Source organism: Phyllostomus discolor, chromosome 3 (genome assembly GCF_004126475.2).
Source record: "Phyllostomus discolor isolate MPI-MPIP mPhyDis1 chromosome 3, mPhyDis1.pri.v3, whole genome shotgun sequence".
Lineage (NCBI taxonomy): Eukaryota > Metazoa > Chordata > Mammalia > Chiroptera > Phyllostomidae > Phyllostomus > Phyllostomus discolor.
Genome location: NC_040905.2, coordinates 11,277,667 through 11,295,738, shown reverse-complemented (window position 1 = coordinate 11,295,738; position 18,072 = coordinate 11,277,667). Strand labels below are relative to the sequence as shown.

General features: G+C 52.2%; 2 protein-coding genes across 7 annotated transcripts in view; one reads left to right on the top strand and one right to left on the bottom strand.

Moving 5' to 3' along the window:
* Positions 1-491, bottom strand: part of LMBRD2 (LMBR1 domain containing 2) — a 44,404-nt gene extending 43,913 nt beyond the window's left edge. For 3 of the 6 annotated variants that reach the window (XR_004901892.1, XR_004901891.1, XR_004901893.1), the window contains exon 1: positions 284-491. The gene's annotated coding sequence lies outside the window, so the exon portion shown is untranslated. The remainder of the gene's footprint in view (positions 1-283) is intronic. The other 3 variants (XM_028524328.2, XM_036020210.1, XM_028524336.2) reach the window with 2 other exon arrangements.
* Positions 492-576: 85 nt separating this feature from the next.
* The window catches only part of SKP2 (S-phase kinase associated protein 2), a 30,443-nt gene continuing 12,947 nt past the window's right edge, over positions 577-18,072 (top strand). The window contains exons 1-7 of the mRNA XM_028513644.2: positions 577-842; positions 1,343-1,617; positions 10,754-10,865; positions 12,768-12,914; positions 14,134-14,268; positions 15,857-15,955; positions 17,394-17,524. Coding sequence (XP_028369445.1) covers positions 799-842; positions 1,343-1,617; positions 10,754-10,865; positions 12,768-12,914; positions 14,134-14,268; positions 15,857-15,955; positions 17,394-17,524 — 943 coding nt within the window. The 5' untranslated portion in view covers positions 577-798. The remainder of the gene's footprint in view (positions 843-1,342; positions 1,618-10,753; positions 10,866-12,767; positions 12,915-14,133; positions 14,269-15,856; positions 15,956-17,393; positions 17,525-18,072) is intronic.

Here is an 18,072-nt window from a genome sequence, read left to right as displayed (position 1 = left end):
CACGGACGACGAAAGGATCTAGTCCACGGACCCGGTCCCGTAAGGGCCGCGGCTTCCGGGCGCGGGGGAGAGCAGGTGCGACGCCCGCGGCTCGCAGCCTTTCACCTGGCGGGCGAACCGGATCACCGCCTCCGCTCGGGGGGGGGGGGGGGGGGGTGCGGACGTGGGCCTTGCGGCGAAGGCGGCCGCCGCTCGAGGTTCTCGGGGTCCTCTCTCTTGCCACCGGCGTTGGGCCCCGGACCCCAGACCCCGAAGTGCTTCACGCGCCACCCCACCGTCTCACCTTCCGATCTCGCCAGACAGCGTCTGGATGGACCGGGAAACTCCGCCTCCACCACAGCGGCCCAGGGTCTGGGACCCACGCTCCGAGGTGACGATGGTGGCGGTCACCAGAAGGCCTTCGGGCTCCCGGGAAAGGAAAGCCCTATCCCGGTCCAGCCGCTGACATGTCCAAGTCAGCCGAAGCACCGCCCGCTTCCGCTTCCCCGCCTACCCCGTGGGCGGGCCGGGCCCGCACCCGCGGGGGGTTGTGGGTATCTTGAAGGCTGGCTGAGCAGCCAGGAAAGGAAGTAGAGGAGAGCCAGGCGAGCTACGAGGCGGGGCAGAAACTACATTTCCCAGCAGGTAGCGGGGCCGCAGGCGGGCAGCCGCGGAGATCAAGTAGAAGAGCCCCGCGCGCGCGGTGGGGATGGAACGTTGCTGGAGTTGGCGGGGCTGGTTGCTGGGGGCCTGAGCCTTACGCCCTGGGACCGCCGCGCGCCAAAGCGGGAATCTGGCTGGCGGGCAAGTCTGCAATTAATGCACGCATTTAAAATCCCAGAATCACTGGACGCCATGCACCGGTAAACCAATTACAAAAAGGGACAGAACATGAATGGACCGTCTTAATTCATTTAGGCCACGATTATTGCTACTTGCTAAAATTGTTGCTAATGCTGTAATGTGAATGGTTTCTTAGCCCCTTTTGGGGAAAGCGTGGATGGATGGATGGATGCTTAGTTCGGTAATCAGAGTGTGGTTTTATCTTTCTGTAGTGGGCTTTCCTGCTACTGTTGGGAATCGCTGTGGGCTTTCTCTCAGTCTTTCCTTGTCTGTTCCCTCCACCTTAAGAAATGCTTGAGGCCTTCTCTATAATCAGGACCGTAAATCAATAAGCCTTTTGGATTTGTTCGATTATTTTTCCCTTCCATTCTTGGGAACTCGCGGCAGGCATGTAAAAAATGCAGTTCTGTTAGCTGCTGTGAAAGTTTTCTACATTGCATAACTTGCAGTTTTCTTTAGGCCTACCAAATATCTATGGGTGTGTTCCTCAAAGGAAAGGGGCTGTTGTGCATTTTTGCAGGAAACACCTCCAGGAGATACCCGACCAGACTAGCAACGTTTCAACTAGCTTCACTTGGGGATGGGATTCTAGCAAGACTTCTGAACTGCTCTCAGGAATGGGGGTCTCCGCCCTAGAGAAGGAGGAGGTGGACAGTGAGAACATTCCCCAGGAACTGCTCTCAAACCTGGGCCTTCCTCAGAGCAGCCCCCCACGAAAACGGCTGAAGAGCAAAGGGAATGACAAGGACTTTGTGATCATCCGCAGACCCAAGTTAAATCGAGAGAGCTTTCCAGGTAAGGTATGAGAGTCAATCTGTCAGTCACCAAGGGCTGGGTTGAACTATTTTGTTGGTAAACCTTTGTTTGGGGATCTTTAGGGTGGGGCCCTTTAAAAAAACGCCAAATCCTGAGGTTATTTTCTAAAGAAATGGAACAACTCATTGTCAATGAAGTCTATCAGCATCTTGGTAGGTATGTATCTCCTAGTGCACAATTGATTGTTAACCCCTGTGACATTTCAACCCATGAGAAGGCATTCCTGCCTTTTTGTTTAGAAGAGGAATCTGCCTGCTCGAAGGCAGCTCAATGCCACCGATGAATGGGAACACAAGCAATGAACTTATAGGACTCTTTTTGTTTATATTCTGCTGTTTTACGCCCCTGGTTGAGCTTCTTGCCATGATCACATTAGTTACTTGTTGAAGGACTGCTGAAGTGGATGATAAACTTGCTGGAGGAGACTTAAGCAGGTCCATTCCCAAATGGGATTCTTCCATTATGTTCAGTCCCCATTACTGTTAGCATTATCTGTTCAGTTGCCCAGAAACCTGAAGGTCAGTCATACTCCCACCATTCCCGAACATCCACCCAGTGACTGAGTCATTCCTTCCTGTCTCCTAAATATTTTTCAAGCTCTCATTACCTCTTACCTGGATACTGGAATGGACTCATCATTCCAGCCTTATCTTCCCCGGACCCATCCCCCTGAGCTAGAAGGGACTGACTGAAATGTAGAAGTCACCATATCATTACCCTTTTAATAGCTTTCCATTCCTATTCTCAAGCAGGTGAATAGGTGCCTCCCAGAGTGGGTCAGAACCACAAGAGTACTCGAAGCCATAAGATAGACATAGTGCATTGACCTGGGTTCATCAGTTTTTCTTGCTAGTAAGTCATTTAAGATATTAATTCAGCAAGTATTTGCTAAGCACATAGTATGTGCTTGACATTGTTCTAAGTGCTGGGGAAACAGCAATGAGCAAAACAGAAGCATTCCCACTAGAGGACACACTAAACATAATAAATATGGTATGCAGTATGTTAGAATGTGCTAAGTGCTACAGCTAACAACAAACTTTGTACAAGCCAAGAGGGATTGGAAATCCTGGAGTGGGAAAATGGATGAAAATTTTAAACAGCGTACTGGTAGAAAGCCTCACTTGGACAGTGAGCTTTAAGGAAAGGCACAAAAGAGGGAAAGGAATGCACCATGCAAATATCCTGCAGAAGAGAGCCTTAAGCAGAGGGCACAACCAGTGCAAAGACCCTGGGGCAGGAGCGTGTCATGTTTGTTGAAGAACAAGAAAGCCAAGTTCTAAGGGTAGAATGAGCAAAGGGGAAAGTAGATCAGGCTAGAGGTGCTTGCTTGCTTGCTTGTTTTTCTTTTTTAAAAAATGTGGGTTCTTTTGGCTTTTGAACCTTTTTTAAGGAAAAAAATCTTTAAGTTATTGTCTGGAGTCTACATCAGGAGGTGAGTTAGAAAGGCAGCAAAGGAGTATGGTGAAGTCAGACAGACCTGGGTTCGAATCTCAGTCTTGCTGTTTACTAGTGTTTTGGGCTCCCTGTGCCTTCGTTTCTTTGTGAAATGGACAAATAATACCCACTTCATAGATTGCTGTGGAGACTAAATGCACCCTGGCAGGTGTGGCTCAGTGGGTTGGGTATCATCCAGCAAACTGAAAGGTCACTGGTTCGATTCCCAGTCAGGGCACATGCCTGGGTTGTGGGCCAGGTCCCCAGTGTGAGAGACAACCGTTTGATGTTTCTTTCTCTCTTGTTCTGCCTCCCTTCCCTTCTCTATAAAAATAAATAAATCTTTAAAAAAAAGAGATTACATTTAAGAATGCCCGTGAAACTATTAGCATGCACTCTGCACATAACACTCAGTAATAAGTAAAGCTAATTCATTTGGTCAGCAACATTTCTGACATCCATTTGGGAGGCTACTTCCCTTTTTCTTTTGTCCTTAATACTATTAGTCTGACCCTGTTAGTGTCGGGGATTTTATTCTTCAGAATTTAACGTCACTGCTCTGTTTGGTGTGTGGAATGTGGCACTAGCCATTTGGTGCTTGACCACCCAAATCGGTGAAAGACGCGTTTGCTAAAGGAGCAGTGCTGATAGCTTTTAACACAGAGTAGCTGCTGTGTGTGCTTCCACATTCACACGCACAGGTGTAAATTACAGACATTTTTTTTTAAGCAAGGCCCTCTGGAAACTGAACAAGATTCAGGGACGGTTGCTGGCTTCTAGGCGATCACAAGCCCAGCTGAGGAGCAAAGACTGAGACACAGGAAGAGGAGCCCACAGCAGAAGGTGGCAGCGAGCCGCCCGATGTGTAGGAGGCCAGAGAAGGGCTGGATCGTTAAATCCGACCTCCGGTGTAGGTCTGAAGTGAGAAGGGAGAGGCAGGGAAGGAAGCAAGAGTACACATTGTGCATCTGTGGACTCGCCCACAGGATGGACGGGTTCGTTGGTGTGGGGGCGGGGCGGAGAGGGACAGCGGTGATGCAGGAGGACGGCAGCTGGTGTGGAGGGTCCCCAGGGGGCCTCCAGGGGCCTGGGCCGCCAGCGTACTGGATCAGCATTCCGGGGAGTTTTGTGTGCTGTTGTCAGGACAGGTGGCCAACAGCTCTGCCAGGGCTAGGGCAGCACAGGCCACGCCTGCTTTGTGTAGAGCTCTGACAACAGTGGCCCCGGACTGTGAATTTTCCTTGGTTCTTCACTCTGCAGTCTCTCCCTGTAGGCCCTGAGCCAGGCTCACATCTGGCAACTGAATCCTCTTTATCTGCCTACTCTGGAAGGTAGAAACCACGCGACCACCCTGAACCAGGACAGGTCTGATTGGCCCTCGGGGTGAGCGTGTGGAAGGGGTCGGGGAGAAGTGGCCAGTTGCGAGGTCGTTAGTAGGCAGACAGGGGACAGCTGCATGGTATCTGTGGGCACTGAATGCCTGTCCTGGCCCCATCGTCCCCACTTCCCCATCCAAACGGAGGACAGCCGTAAGGACAAGGTCGCAGTGATTGTTGATTGTCTCTTTTCGTGGCTGTTAGACTGCTTGAAATTCCAGACCCTGCACTGGTTCCCAGACTGGAGACTCCAAAGTTTAGAGTAGACTGATATCCCCAAGGGAACTTGTTCAAAGTGCGAAATTCCTGAGATTCCGACCCAAGAAGCCCCACCTTGAACCTGGGAATCTGCTTAGTAGCCCCAGGCAAACATAGTTCTTCCTTTTTTTTTTTTTTTTTCTTTTTTTTGCCCATAAGAAATATATTTTACATTGCAATCCCGGGTGTGTGTCCGAAACAGAAATTTCACAAAGCTGTATCCCCCTCACTGAGGTATTTCCTATCCTGGTCCGGTCCATTCTTTCAGAAACGGCGCTGGTCAAACTGGACCGATTTTGTAACTCACCCGTGAATCCCAGCCTGCAGCTCTCAAAACTCAGCTCTGTTAGAGCCTTTATGGGGCCCTCCCATGTGCTTTCTTTGCTCTGTAGCTTCCATTCATTCATTCATTCATTCAGCACAGACTGCGCATCACTCTGGAGATTAGGAATATAGCAGCGAACAGAGCAGGCCGAAGACCCGGCTCTCACAGAGCCTGTGTACTGGACCTTGTTCTCCAGTCCCGGTCTCTGTGGTTTGTTGGTCTTCCTCCACTCCAGAGGTGAGCAAGTCTCAGAGAAATCTAGGAGTGTGGGGCAGAGGGGATCATCGAAGACCCCTGGCTTTGTGTTGCTTTTTTTTAAAAATTTTTTATTTACTTATTTTTAGAGAGGGAAGGGAGGGGGAGAGAGAGAGAGAGAAACCGAAACAGAAACATCAAGGTGCGGTTGCTGGGGGCCACGGCCTGCAACCCAGGCATGTGCCCTGACTGGGAATCGAACCTGTGATGCTTTGGTTCACAGCCTGCGCTCAATCCACTGAGCTACGCCAGCCAGGGCTTTGTGTTGCTTTTTTCAGTGTTGCCCACCTACTCCCCTCCCCACCCCAAAACCCTAAAAACAAAAATCTGAGAGCTAGTGTGGTCAAGTGTATTCTCTTTGCAGTTTGTGGGAGGGGGAAGGAAAACTCATCTCAGAGGGCAGAATCTGTTGCTCCCCAAAAAGGAAGCGTGCGTTAGTACTAGTTACTTACAATGAGCAAGCAGAAGCAAACATGGGGTGAGCCCCCACCCTTAAAAATGTGCTCACACACACACACACAGTAGATCCGAACGGTGGGGCCTGCTTCTCCTTAAGGTAACGTTTATCTCTGTTGAAAGGGAGGCGCAATTTTAAGAGGCACAGTTTTGTTTATGACTAAGATGACCTCGGTGCTTTGAGTTGACGCTGGGTATAGGTGATGTTCCGAGAAAGAAATGTGCCCAGTGAGAGGAGTTCCTTCTTATCCTGCAACGATCTAACACGTAGAAAACTCTTCACTGAGCCGCTCTGTCCCAAGGAGTTTGAGAGGCATGGGCAGCCCTGAGGCCACAGGTGTGGGCGGCTGGGTTTGCCCCCAGGAACAGGTGGAAGTGGTGGTGACCGCGGGTGATGACTAGCAGCTTCGTAAACCTGGTCTACTGCTTCCCTGTCGTTGAAGACTTCAGGCCTTGGGCTGAATAATTACTTCCCTTTCCGTGCAAGGCTGCTGTGCAGCCCTGGGGGGCCAGCGGGGGCCGGCGAAGGAAAGGCCTGTTCTGGCCTTTCTCATCCGCTCTGGGCAAACAGACCAGGTCACAGCGTAGTCAGGAATCCAGGAAACAGATGGCTGATGTTTTGAGAACTAAACAGGGCAAGTGAAATTAGGTTAAGCATATCACAGGCCTGGATGCCAGCCGCCAGAGCAGCTCTACGAAGACAGACAGCTGCCCCATCTGCTTGGACAGCAGCCAGGTTCGGGCCGGGAGACCCCACCCCGGGGGCCTGAGAATCAGTGTCATCCTGTGGTCAGCCCAGGGGGGCGCCCGGGTGCTTGGCTGCTCGTGCATTTTCCCGGCCGTGGCTCCTTCCATCTGGCAGCCGTGACCCTGATATCCTTCAGCGTCTTCGTTTTATGCCCTCTCTCCTCCGCCTCCCCCTCCCAGCCCTGGGTGGTGTCTTTTTTCCCCATAGAAAGTCAGGTTTAATTCCCTCCTCGCTACACTCGTGCAACATCGAGTACTCAGCGTGGAGAGAGCACCAATCGGAGCGCATCCCAGCGTGGAAAGAAGAGGGCATGAGCTGGAGTCACACCCAGGTGGGAATTCCCACTGGGCCAGCAGCTGGCTGTGGGACTTCGTCCTTTTTGTCACAGTTGCATCTTCCTCTGAGGCCCTGTCCCCCGCCTCAGAAGCTGCTCGTGTTCTCGCAGGGGACATCTCCTTTGTGCCCTGAGTTGTCTTTGGGCTCAACCCTCCCAACGCCGACAGCACCACACGGGTCCTCTGCAGGCGCTGTGTCCCCACCTGCAGCGCCACCTGGCCAGCCTTCCCACGCCCACTTCTTTGGGCTCCACGCCTTCTCTTCGGGGCGTGGGGTTCGGAACAGGCAGAACCACCTTTGACCTCTGGCTCTGCCTCCTGATGGTTGCTGGCACCTGGGTGAGGTTCGTTCGCCTCGCTGGGACAGGTTTCCTCCTCTATCGACCGTGCTGTGTTAGTGCCACTCAGCACACGGGGTTGCAGCTGAGGCTAGAGTCTGCGCTTGAATACGGACGAGAGGCTGACTGCTAGGGCTTTCCGGAAGCGGCAGTTTTAAATGTTAGGTAACGTATCTGTTTATTCGTCCATCTCCCAGTGAGGCCGTCGGGCGGGGACTGTGCCTTCCACCCAGCTCCCAGCGCTGGAGCATTTATTAGGCGCCCAGGAATGTTTCTTGAAGTGGAGCCATAGGCCAGCCTTGTCATTCCACAAATGGGGAAACCGGTTTTAATAGGCCAGCAGTGTGGTCGGCGTGTCAGACGCAGCCAGTATTCTTCTCTTGGCTCTTAGTCGTTTCTTTGGGAAATACCGGTCGAGCGCTCTCCAACCGTCGTTGCCAGGCTCTGTCCTGGGCACTGGTCTGTAGCAGTGAGCTGGTTAGCAGAGGGCGCAGATTTAGCTCCCTCGCAGTTTGCGTGAGGGCAGAGTAGAAGGAACAATGCATTTAGCGAAGGTTTGGCGAATGCCTCTCATGTGAGCTCCTACCCGAGCTTCCTCCCAGGTGCAGTAGCTCTCCCGCCGGCTGCCGGGCGGGGGTCAGGCACCTGGTGCCAGGATGGGCTTTGCAGATCACAGTAAAATCTTGACATTAGATTAGAAATAACTTACGTGTGTAATTTTTTGCCAAATCAAATGCTAGAATCTGATGTATGGGTACAAGAGACAGCAGGGTCAGGGAGCTCGGAAGCATTCATGGGAGTAAAACTTGAGAAAAATTGGTCCGTCAACTTCCTTCCAATTAGGGGAGCAGAGCAGAAGTCTGGTTTGACGGTGGAGGAACTTTGTGGCAGTGACGAGGGTGGCTGCCCTACGGTGCGGTCTCCACCTGCCTCCTCGGGCCAAGGCCAAGGGTCTGCATTGATGATCTGCCTTCATCCCTCAGCCCCTAGGACTCAGAGTCTTTATTTTTGTGCTCCAGAGAGAGGGGAGCAGGCATTAATTGAGCAACAGCACACCTCCTAACTCATTCTTCAATAAAAGCCCCTTCCTCCAGGAAGGCTTCCCTGACCACTGCTGCGTGCTCATATGCTGCAGAGCACCCTGAACCCTACCTGTTGCAGCCTGTCGTGATATGCTTCTTTGAAATTTCCTCCCTCGTCTGTGTGTCTCGAACTCGGAGCAGGCAGTGCCTTGTGCATCCTTGTATCCCTAGAACAGACCCCAAAATGTCCTATGTGTTCAATAAATACATGAGTGGATGGATGTTTCAGACATTGTGCTTGTTCTTAGAACTACGGAGATCTTTTTTTTTTTTAATGAGTTCTTGTTCTCAAGAACTTGTGGTCTAGTGAGGGACTAGAGAGATGAGTAAAGAAATAATAAAGTGTAGAAAAGTGGCCAGTTTTGGGTGCTGCCGTGGAGGCCTTCCATAAGAGTGGGGCTTTCACAGCAACTTGGTTTTAAGTTACTAGCAGCCGAGGGTGGGTGCAACCTACACAGAGACGGGAGGTAGAACACAGAAGGACCCATTCGGAGAATCGCAAAAGAACTCTAAACAGCTGGAACATCTTTCTAGATGATGAACCTAGAAAAATGTGTTGGGCTCTGACATGGAAGCTTTGAACTTCATGCTATTCAGTGTAGACTTTAGGCTAACTATTAGGGGCCACCAATGAAGGGTTCTCATTGAGGGAAGGATCGAGAAAATTGCCCAGCAACACTGCTGGAAGGCAGCACCTGCCCTCAGGTCCCCCTCTCCCTCGTGTCCTTGCAGGGCCTGGTGTCGTGGCTGGACTTGTCCAGAAATACTCCTACCTCTTCAGTGGGGGCGCGGTCGGGGGTTGGGTGGGAGGGCATTACATTAGGCTTCTCCAGAGACACAGAACAAGCAGGAGACGGGCGGGGATTTAGCCTAAGGAACTGGCTCACACAGTTAGGAGTCAGGAGGCTGAAAAGTCCACTTGAGCTCTGCAGTCCAGGGGCCTGAGAACCAGGGCAGCTCCAGGCGTAAGTTCTGGTCCCAGGTCTGCAGGCAGGAGAAGACACAGGCCCCAGCTGAGAGAGTCCTTCTCCCTTCATGAGCCTTTTCTAATCAGGCCCTGGATTGGGTGTGGCCTGCCTGCACTGGGGAAGGCCGTCTGCTGTCCTCAAGTCTGCGTATTCAGATGTTAATCTCATCCTGAAACAGCCTGCAGACACACCCGGAACACCCAGCAGAGTGCTTCACCAGCTGTCTGGACCTCCCTAGACCCAGCCTTGCTGACACGCAGCGGTACCCACCACAGAGGGGAGAGGATAGCTGTGGGACTGGAGCAGATTGGGGGAAGCTGGGAAGGAACGGGAGGCCAGTGACTGAACGGTGCTGACACCTCTTAGTGCTTCTGCTTCTTGGCCATCGTCACATCATCCTGATGGGTTTGTTCACCTGTAAGCGTCGCCTCCTTGCTGGACAGCCATGAGAGACTGCTTTTACAGGACTAAGAAAACTGGTCTTCCTGTAGCTACCTGCTCCCTCTGTTTTCATCTGAACACAGCTGCTAGAGTGATTTTTACAAACTTGAGACTTTGTCACTCCTGCCGTTGGAACCCTGCAGGGCTCCTCCTCCTCCTGCGCACATTCAGAGTCAAAGCCAAAGACCTCGTCTCACTTCAGGAAGCCCTGCACGACCTCGTCTTTTGCCCCTCCCCCACACAGGTTTTCTGTCCTCACAACAGGTCCCTGGCACCCCGGACACACCCAGACCCTCACGGGCGACTCCCTACTTCCTTCCAGCCTCCACCCAGTGACCACCTCTGTCGTAGGGTCCTCCCTGACCGCTGTGTTCGGACTTTCAGCACCCACCCGGGCTGCCCGTCCTCGCCTGGACCCTGCTTAGTCTTCCTGCGCAGCACTCATCAGTTCTCACCTGTCGTGTCATTTCCTTTTGTCTACGTGTGAGTGTCCGCTTCCTGCCACAGTCGCGCACGCTCCGTGAGGGTGAGGCAGCTTGTCTGCCCTGTGTGCTGCTCCCCCCCTAAAGCGACCCCCGCTCAGTAGATACCTGTTGGTTAATAGAGGAGAGCACCCTTTGATGTTACACTTTTTAGGTAAAATGGACCTCTGAGTGCTTTCTGTCGACCTGAAAGAAGAGGGAGGAAGGTTCACCTGCCTTTTACACGAGGTCACTACTGGGTCGACGCTCCCTGGAGTCCTTAGCGCCCCTCGGCGACCAGGAGCGCTGCCTTGCCGCAGCCCCGCGTGCGCTGTCTGCAAGGCGTGCGGACTCGCCGCTGCTGGTCTATTCTTGGCTGCGCCGAAGGACGTGCCGAAGGACGTGCCGAGAAGACTGCTCAGGGTTTTCCCTCTTCTTCTTTGCTGAGAAATGTGGGCCGTTCTCCAGGGCACCTGCGCGGCAGGGACAGGAAAGCAGTTGTGAGGATGAGTCATTTGATCAGCGTGAAGTTCCTGTCTGCGGCCAAACATGAGTGTCCTCCGCGGGCGTAAGGAGTCAGGAGACTCCACGGTACAAGCGCGGCGACTGGGAAACACTTTTCTCTTTCCTCCAAGGTGTTTCCTGGGACTCCCTGCCAGACGAGCTGCTCCTAGGCATCTTCTCCTGTCTCTGCCTCCCCGACCTCCTCAAGGTCTCCAGCGTTTCTAAGAGGTGGTATCACCTGGCGTAAGTATTTCTCACCCTGTTTGGCATGTGGGGGAGGAGGGGGAGGGAGAGTTATTTATTTATTCATTTGGGTCTGATGAAAGTAAAGCCAAGAAAAATACAGTAGCACAAAGCAAAGTAAGGATCTTCATATTTCTCTTGACTACTTAGAGCCTTATTTCACCGTGAATGGGAAGAGTCTCCTGGAGGTGAAAAGTCACCCGTTGCTGAGACGCTGTTTGCCCTGGTTCGCTTTAGCACATGTTTTACTGGGCTGTGGTCTGTGGAGGGAGTCACACGGGAGGCCCAGCCGGTCCTCCCCGCAGGGGCACAGAGTGCAGGGGGCAAGGACCTGGGGCCCTGGTGTTAGAAGGAGTGTGGACCCAGCCCGTGCCACTACAGCTCTGTGTGACCCTAGGGAGGTCCTTGACACTTCTGAGCCTCATTCCCCCCCTTCCCCCTGTCGATAGAATGGGAATAACAGTACCTTCGGGGCAGGACAGTTGTGAGGATGCACAACGAGGATGCCGCCGCCTGTGCAGTGCCTGGCTCTGCGGCTGTTCAGCACATGGCAGCCAACCGTTGTTGGTGTTTCGTTGGTTTTGGGGACAACACCTTTCAGGTGTGGGCAGTGAGCTGCGTTAGGAAAGGCTCAGTGAGCTGGAAAGGCAGTAACAGGCCAGACGCGGTGAAAAGACTTGTTTTTTTCAGTTTGAACGTTTCTTCCATCTCCTTCCCTTCTCATCCCCACCCAGCCCCTGGCTGTCTACCCTCTCCTTCCCCATTTCAGGGACTCTCGCTGGGAGACAGGAGGACCCCCTTTCTTTCCATTCAGGGGCGTGCCGGCAGTGAGACGCCCCTGGTATCTACAGTTTCGCTCATCCCACCCAAGTGACCCCGTCTTAATTGTCTTCTTCCGCCAGCTGCCCTTGCCAACGCAGAGTCTGTTGCTCTTTATCTCAGTTGTCATAAAGTAATAGCGGGCGAGTATGCAGCACTGCTTAAGTGCCTGGCACTGCAGTCTGCCTTCTTACAACAGGGGCCAGGTAGCATGCTGGCAGTTTCTTTACATAGAATTACTTCACCACCCGCGCCAGTGGTCTGCTGACTTAAAGCCGTGTTTAAAAAAAAATAAAATTCTGGTAGGCATTTCAAATGTTCCCTCGTGTGCTACGTCTCTGTTTTCCTGTCGAATTGAATTAATCTGGTTGTTAAAGCTCCCTCGTTGTGTGTTCAGTACTGGCTCCTCCTTTAGGCTTTGGAAACACTGTCCAAAACCTAAGTGATGTTTTCCCCTTGTCCGTTCGTGTTAGTTCATATGTGCACGTGTATTTCTGTGCATGTGTGGGGGTGCGTGTTCAAGCTTGAAGGGCGTCACCCAGCAGAGTTGGACTGTAACTTCTTTCTCCTAGTAGATGTCCAGGAGGCGCATCTCATAATAAAGTAGTGCCAACTTTCCTACTTTTAGTTACATTTGCATGTTATTGAGGGTAATCACGGAAACCCGTTTATACTTAACAGAAATGGCAAGTGGGGGCTCTGGGGCCACGTGAACCTACTCACCTCGTCAGGAGTCCATTGAGCGATTTGAGCAACCATTATTAAAGTTACCAAATGGCATCTCGCGTCGGGATTTTAGTGTCCGAGTCCCCATGCTGGCCTTGCTGATGACAGCCTTGAGCCCCCCAAATCAGAGATCCGTAGAAAGAGGAGCCTGGAAGCTTAGGCACGACAGAGCCAGGAAATGTTCACTGGTGCCTTCAAACTGTCCCTGCTGATTCGCCGTCACCTGAGAAACAAAGGTGTCTTCAGTATTTGCTTCCAGGGATTCGGTGGCCGTGTCCGCCTTGTCCATGATGGCATTGACGGCCTCCAGTGTCTGGTCCCCCCCAGCTCACCGAGTCGAGTCCCCCTCTTTTCCAGGTTTGACGAGTCTCTCTGGCAGTCCTTGGACCTCACAGGGAAAAACCTGCACCCAGATGTGATTGGGCGGCTGCTGTCTCGAGGGGTGGTCGCCTTCTGCTGCCCGCGGTCATTTGTGGACCAACAACCGGTTGTTGAACATTTCAGGTAAAAAAGAAAAATTCTGGGGAAAAGCTGTTTCTAAATCTTGCAGTGGAAACAGATCCAAGCGGGTTTTTTTCCCCCTTTGCCCAGCCTGACACAGCCTGGGACAGGCAGGGTGCCTGTGCAGCGGGGGCAGGGGTTGCATAGTTGCTCTGTAGTCCCAGAGTTTCCGCGACCCCTCCCCTCTAACTCAGGGTGGCCAAAGGGCTCCCGCCCGGCTCAGAGGTGTCCTCTGCCGCCCCCGCCCCCCAGTGCCCCCGTCAGAGGAGGAAAGGGGCATGTGAGGAATCTTCACTGGGGAGCACTCGCTTTCTGGTCCCGTCACGGACGACGGGCCGCCTGAAGAAGTGTCCCCTTTTTGTTCGCTCTGTAGAATAGTGGGGGAAGCTGTTTCCCTGTTGCTGAGTGCGGTAACAGGGCGCAGTGCTTCCTCGTGCAGTGCCCGACCAGAGTCACTGGGCGCTGAACGGAAGGATATGCTGCAGACAGAAGAAGGAAGGACGACGCGTTTGTCCTGATCCAAGCGTTTTCCCGCTTCTCTCCGTGGCCCGGGCTGGTTTCCATCCTCCTGCTGTGGCTGCATCTTCTCATCTCCTTCGCATTTCCTTGGGCCACTCCAGGGTCTGTCCCCAGCTGCCTTCTTTCTCGGTCCGCACACTGGCCTGGGACAAGCTGTGTCCTGGGTGCCCACCCAATGGGACCCTCTGGTCCTCATCTGCAGCTCAGCTCTTTCCTTCCCACAAGCCCCCATGCCAGTGACCCAGAAACTTCGACACCTAGACTTCCTCCAGGCCCTTCGAGGTCAGCATATGTGACATGAACTCAGCCCCCTTTGCGACTTGCTCGTGGTCATCTTCCCAGTTTGAGTGAAATGCCGTGGCCGGCCACGCCCCCGCGCCAGTCCTCGCCAGCCGTCGTCCTAGGCAGGAGCTCCACGCGCACACCCAGCTCCTTCTTACCGCGCCCACTGATTAATTTTTAAGCGGGACTCTGTTGGCAGCAACTTCTTGACTTGGCAAAAATCCTCTGGGGCTTTAAAGTGAATGAGAATGGGCATTAGCCAGGAGCAGTTTGTTTTATGGCAGAAACTATAGGGACTTCCTGAAATGCGCATTGAGCGTCTAGTTGGTGATTGGCTGCTCGTTTGGGGAGGAGGCGGGTCGGGTTTGACCTTGATGGACAGGCTGCCTGGCAAGCCTCTCTTCTTCTCTCCTGGGTCCAGCCCTTTCCGTGTGCAGCACCTGGACCTGTCGAACTCGGTCATCGGTGTGTCCACCCTGCACAGCATCCTGTCCCCGTGCTCCAAGTTGCAGAACCTAAGCCTGGAAGGCCTACAGCTGTCGGACCCCATTGTCGAGTGAGTGAGTGGCAACCAGGAGCCTGTCACGGAGGCCGGTGTTCTGACGTGTGTTCATTTTGCTTCCTGAGCATAACTGGGGTGCCCTGCTGTCCACGTCCAGGCGGACTCAGAAGCTAGCCAGTGCAGTGCATCAGCTTCGGAAACTTTCCGGGACTCGTCTAGGCAACCCAAGCGCGCCTGCTAGCTGGATGCAGCCTGATGCTAGGTGCTAGAGCCGCACGCTGAATGAAGGCACGGTCCCTGCCTGGTGCTGGGAGAAACGGGTGGTTACAGTGCCCTGTGTTTGTCCATTTTATCAGTAACTATGTGGCAGCACACAGCGAGACCTAATCAGATGTAGGGAGGGCCGCCTTCCTGGAGGAAGTGACTTGGGATTGCGGTCCAGATAAAGCTGCCTGTGGCTGTATACTGGTGAGGAAGTGGGAATTGCCGGAGCACAGGGCTCAGGGGCAGAGGGTGGGGGGGCGCAGGGAGGTGGGACAACAGGTGCGGACGGGATCAGATCACAGTGGGCCCCACCGTGCTGGGAGAAGTGTGAGCTCCACCACCGCAGGCTGTAGAGGAAATGTGGTGAAGGTGTGCTTCTGAGAACGGAAGGAACACGGCCGAGCTGAAATTAGAAAGTCAGCTCACTGAGCACCTCGGAGAGTCAACCAGACATTGGAGGAAGAGATGAGGTGGGACGTGCTCGTGTCCACTCAGGTGGGAGACGAGGAGACCGGACGTGGATGAATAGTGATAACAGCAATGATAGCAGCTGCCATTCACTGAGCGCCTACTCTGTGCCGGATACTGAGTTCTTTAAAGGTCGCCTCGTTTAATTCGCACAACAGTCCGACACAATGGGTTCTTGTTGTTCCCATTTTACAGATGTGGAATCTGAGGCACGGGCTGAATATCTTGTCCAAGGTCACACAGTTTGTAGGTGGCAGAACCAAGGTTTGAACCTGGCAGGGGTGATTCCAGAACTCTTGCACTTGATCACTAAGCCTCACTAGCGTGAGGCGTTTGGGAATGTGGAGCAGAGGGCAAGTCTGAGAGACATTCCACTGAAAGAACACTGTGACTACAGGTAGAACTTTCCCTACAAGTTAATTCCAGTTATGTGTGGGATGGAAATATGTTTATGCTGTTGCTTTTAAAAAAAAAACTTAAAAAGTACATTGAAGAATGTTTCTTGTGCATTTACTCTGTGCCAGGCGCTGTGTTAAACTCTTTATTACGTTATATCATTTCATTTCAACCACAGTACCAAGAAGATACTGATCCTGCCATTTCACAGATGAGTAAACTAAGGCAGAGAGCGCATCCTGCTCAGTGCCGTACACACAGGGAGATGTGAATTTACTTATTTTATTTTAATGGTTAAATTACATGTGTTGGGGTGGCACGGATATGGCGTCTGTGTATTGCATTGTGGGTTCACTGCCCAGAGTCGGATCTCCGTGAGGCGTGAGCCTCGCTTCTGACTTGGAGGAAGCCTGTCGTTGCTCACCTGCCTCTCTAGCCTGCTTCCCTCAGAACGCTTGCTGATCGAGCAAGAGTCTCTTACTGTTACTCTTCCGACATTTTTCTCTTTTCCCAGTAACCTTGCACAGAACTCAAATTTAGTCCGACTGAACCTTTCTGGGTGTTCTGGATTCTCCGAATCTGCCCTGAAGACTTTGCTGAGTAGCTGTTCCAGGTGGGAAAGATTTGACACTTGATTACAGAACTGTCGTTTCAGCTGTACAATTGAACTCACAACTGAATAGAAGTGGGAAATTTTTTTTAGTTATTCCTAACTCCGAGCTCTTGATTTGGACAATGCAGTATCTTTGCCCTCTCAACTTTCTGTCGGAACTCAGGAGCCAAATCCAAGGAGTTTGCAAAGGATGATTGTGTAGTGAGCCCTTTTTTCTTGTTTCTATTTTAAAAGGGAAAATGTAGTGGTTTGTTTATCCACAGTATGGTTGAAAGAAATCTGTTTTTACCTGACTATACAGTCAGGATTTTTTCCCCTTTAATATCTGTAGACATAACTTAACAGTTTTTGAGTAAATTTTGTACACTTGAAATCTACACCATGAATTTGGGTGATTCCATTAAAAACATCATTTATATTATGTTAATAATGTCGGTGTCAACAGAGGCTACAGAGGGTGCAGTGATTGCTGAGAGGGGACATGAGTCACAACACACAGTGCCGAGTGTGTGTGTGTGTGTGTGTGTGTGTGAGAGAGAGAGAGAGAGAGAGAGAGAGAATATATCCCTGGGCCTCTGCATGTGTCCCACACTGCATTGCACCTCTGTCTCCTTAAGGATCTATCTGTTGAAAGTCGATTGCCTTTGGATAACAATGTTATCAATGAGATAAACTACCAGCCCTGCATTTTCTCAGGAATGCCAGGAATGGGGTGTGTGGATTAACGGTGGGGTCTTTTCTTTGAATGCCTCCTTTGCTAAGAGTCCAAACAGGACAAGGCAGGCGTCTCTTTATCAGGGAACAGGGATGTCAAACTCACGTTCACCAGGGGCCACATCAGCCTGGCGGTGGCCTTCAAAGGGCCGAATGTGATTATAGGGCTGTGTAAATGTAACTACTCCTTAACTACCAGCAGGGAGCTTGGTGCTGCCGCCGGGTAGAAACAAGGTATTGGGCAGATAAAACAAGGTGGAGGGCCAGATTCAGCTCGTGGGCCTTGTGTGTGCCACCTGTGGAAAACATGTCAGATGATTGTTCAGTCTGTGTAGTTGTTTTCTAACAAGCTGGGTGGCTGAGAAAGAAAACAGGCTGGAATTTCTATTTCCAGTTCTGGAATGAGGTTTGAGCTGGCAGGAAGGGAGGAGAGTGCTCCCCTTTGTTTCCACAAGGGGGCAGCATTCACTCGGGCCTTGGCTCAGATCCCCTGGCCACTGTCTGGGGCCCAAGTGGAGCAGGGGAGGATGCCAAGGGGAAGCTGGGAAGAGGGGCACACTTGTGGGTGAGCAAAGGTGGCTGCTGAGAGAGGCAGAGGCTCTGTGCATGAAATGGTAAGGAGTGCCTGGCTCTGTACGTGCTTTGCAGCCAGAGGCAGGGCTGCCTGGAGACTCGCTCCTGTGTGACGGTCTCGTGCTTTCCTCGTTGCCCCCCTGGTGCGCAGATTGGACCAGCTGAACCTCTCCTGGTGCTTTGACTTCACTGAAAAGCACGTGCAGGCGGCCGTCGCGCACGTGTCGGAGACCGTCACCCAGCTGAATCTCAGCGGCTACCGGAAGAACCTCCAGAGAGCAGGTAAGAGCGCGGCTGGCGGGCCCTGGACGGCAGTGGGCTGCTTCAGGGAGCCTCCCCTAAGGACACCCTGCCTGAGCCGTCTCTCAGCCCGGCGCCCGCGTGTTTTCCCGTTTTCCCAAAGAGGCAGCAACAGATCAAAAGGGCTCCTCAAAGGCAATCAGCTAGCACTGAAGTTTGGATCCAGAGTCTAGGAGTGGAGATCTTCTATACTTTCACACTATTTACTTACTTATTTATTAATTTATTATTTTAATCCTCACCCAAAGATATGTTATTGATTTGAGAGAGAGGGAGAGAAAGATTGGTATGAGAGAGAAATACCGATTTCTTGCCTCCCAAACAACGCCCTGACCAGGGATCGAACCCGCTACCTGTTTGGTGTCCGGGACCGTGCTCCAACCAACCAAGCCACCTGGCCAGGGCCAGACAGTTTTTTTTTAAAACAGAAGAATTCTTTTAATCGACTAGACTTTTATTTGAACTCCAACGTAACTCCAATATAAAAATAGATAAATGCAGTCTTTGATTAATATTTAGCAGTGGTTTCA